Below are 2,714 nucleotides of genomic sequence, written 5' to 3'. Positions count from 1 at the left end.
ATCTAGGGTGGTCCTCAGAACATGGCCTCACTTGGAGACATCCACGCCCAAGGGAAATTCGTCCTCCTGGGGTGGATACTATACTCCGAGGAGCTATGGGCGAGCTCTGCAGAACTTCACTATCTTCTGAGGAGCTTAATTACTTCTCTAATGATTGCCACGTGTCCAATGATGAAATCACACATAACAAGCGTGTATTTGAGTGTACGACTCAGTCTTTGGTTATTTTAACTATTTAAATATTATCTTAATAATTATAATGTTTTAAATTTGATTTAATTCATTTATATAAATAATAAGTTAGAAAAAGTTTCTAGCAACTTTTCTCATATTTTTTACAGAGAGAAAAAAATATCGTATTATTTTATCTAAACTTGAAAACCTATTTTCTCAAAGCCTATTCCAAGATCTCATGTCTTGTAAACATCTTGCAAATCACAAAAATCACCCATAGTCTTTCTACGTGTCCACACAAGTCTTGAGGTATAGAGAGCGATTCAGAAGATCTTAGTTTGAGTTTTTGCCAAAGCTTTTGTATTAGATGTTCATTTAATTATATGAGAAGTAAGCAATGACATTTGATAGACTTCAACTGGTAGGTTCCTTCTTCTTCTTCTTCTATGTGTATTTGAATTAATGTATGTATATTAATTGATCCGTTGTTTAAAAACTATTTTAAATCAAATATTTTTTTGTTATTCCCTGGGCCTACCACCGTGCCTTCCGTTGCACACTCGATAATTTGTTACCAACACACAACTAGCCATCATAACCAGTTAATAGCCCAAAGAACATCGGCTTTGGGCGAGAATGTCACTCACATCAAGCTAGACAAGAACAAACTCTGGTAAGAATAATTAGATGCAATCTTGATCTCCCACATTAAAGAAGAATACTCTGGTGAGAACAACCAATGAGAATGATTCTGTAGGAACTACGCAGATCATATGAAGGTTGTGTAAGTTGTCGCCCACCACCAAAACAAAAAAGGTATAAGTCCCAAATATAGGGCATGAAGTCATCACAAAGCCCAAACTCAATGGAAAAACTCCAATGAGAACTTACCACTAGTGGAAAGCACAAACTAGGAAACTTCGCGACGAAGTACAAGCACTCAAACGAGAAGAAGTGAACGAAAATATCCCAAGGATCCGGTTGACACCCTGCAACGTCTCAACTCGCCACTTCCCCAGTAGCACGCCTCTGACTCACAACTCTTCCCTAGAAGCATGCTTTCAACATAGCGCACTACCCCAAAATTTTTATCATATAGGGGAAGGGGTAAACCAAACTGTACATATTTTGGGTTGTGGATCCAAAATATTTTCAACTGTCATATTTTCTCTAAATTGTAGTTTAATGAAAGAAGAATCCTGTCAGAAATAAGTATGTGAAAAGTTTTGGGGGAATATGGTTTTCTAGATTTTTTTTTATGTTTTTAGAGACTAATCCATTGCATTGGGTATAAATTTGATAATTTGGTATCGGTGGAAGTTTGGTAACCGAAACACTATTTATAAAAGAGATTTCTAAACTCAAATAGTCATCTAGTTTTTCCAAGTATCTATCTTATTTTCTGCCTTTTTTTTATGTTAAGAAATCTTTCTAAATCACTCTTAAGAATCTTCACAATCCCTAGAAAAAAAATATAAAACACATTTATTAAGATGTGACATTTTTTTATTTTGTTTGATTTCATTAAAGTATAATAACAATTTCTTTGTTTTTTAATATCAACAAAAAAGATTGCTTGTTACAATACCATTTACAAATGCATTTCTAAAGTACTTTGTAACCGGCTGGCTGTTGTTCTCCCTTCTCTGATCAATCTTAATTAGGGTGCTTTTATAAAGCATAGATCCCTGGCTTACAATGTCCACATCTTTCAAGATTTGATTAAGGGATACAATAGGAAAAATAGCTCACCTCGGTGTGCAATGAAGCTAGACTTGAGCAAGGCATATGATACTATTGATTGGGATTTCTTGGAAAATCTGCTCAATATGTTTTGCTTTCCTAGTCGATTCATCAAATGGATTATGGTTTGCTTGAGGGGTTCGTCTTACTCTTTGGTTCTAAATGGTAGGATTCAAGGGCATTTTAAGGGTGGAAAAGGGCTTCGGCAAGGAGATCCTATTTCTCCTTTGCTCTTTGTTATTGTGATGGAGTATCTCACCCGCCTATTGATTAAGGCTTCCAGGGATAATCGGTTCAAATTTCATCCAATGTGTAAGTCTTTGAATCTAATTAGTCTATGCTTTGCTGACGACCTCATTATTTTTTGCAAAGGCACCACCACCTCTGTACAAGTTCTTCTTGAGGTGTTTTCTGAATTTGGCTGCTCTTCGGGTCTAAAGATTAATTACTCTAAATCTCATATTTACTTTGGAGGTGTTCCAGCTGAGATTAAAGCTAGAATTTTTGGACTGTTCAAAGCTTATTGATGGTGTTTTCCCGCTGAAATATCTTGGGGTTCCTCTTCGTCCTACCAAATGGAAGGCCACTGACTGTGATATCATTTTTAAGAAGATTCAGATGCGTCTCAATGTTTGGTCCAGTCGCCATCTTTCTTATGCTAGTAGGGTCCAACTTATTCATTTGGTTTTGCTTGGAATTCGAAATTATTGGATGAGTATATTCTTACTTCCTCAGAGTGTTGTTAGGGACATTGACAGGATGTGTCGTTAGTTCCTTTGGGGAGAGAGTGGTTCCCG

At 36.3% G+C, this 2,714-nt stretch overlaps 1 protein-coding gene across 1 annotated transcript; it reads left to right on the top strand.

Annotated features, from left to right (window-relative positions):
- The first annotated feature begins 1,937 nt into the window (after positions 1–1,937).
- On the top strand, positions 1,938–2,444 carry LOC133792273 (uncharacterized mitochondrial protein AtMg01250-like). Its single transcript, XM_062230181.1, has one exon. It carries the CDS (start codon positions 1,938–1,940, stop codon positions 2,442–2,444), a length of 507 nt encoding a protein of 168 aa, XP_062086165.1.
- The last annotated feature ends 270 nt before the right edge of the window (positions 2,445–2,714 follow it).

The sequence above is a fragment of the Humulus lupulus genome, chromosome 7, assembly GCF_963169125.1.
Source record: "Humulus lupulus chromosome 7, drHumLupu1.1, whole genome shotgun sequence".
Taxonomy (NCBI): Eukaryota; Viridiplantae; Streptophyta; class Magnoliopsida; order Rosales; family Cannabaceae; genus Humulus; species Humulus lupulus.
This window is presented reverse-complemented; position numbering and strand designations above follow the sequence as displayed.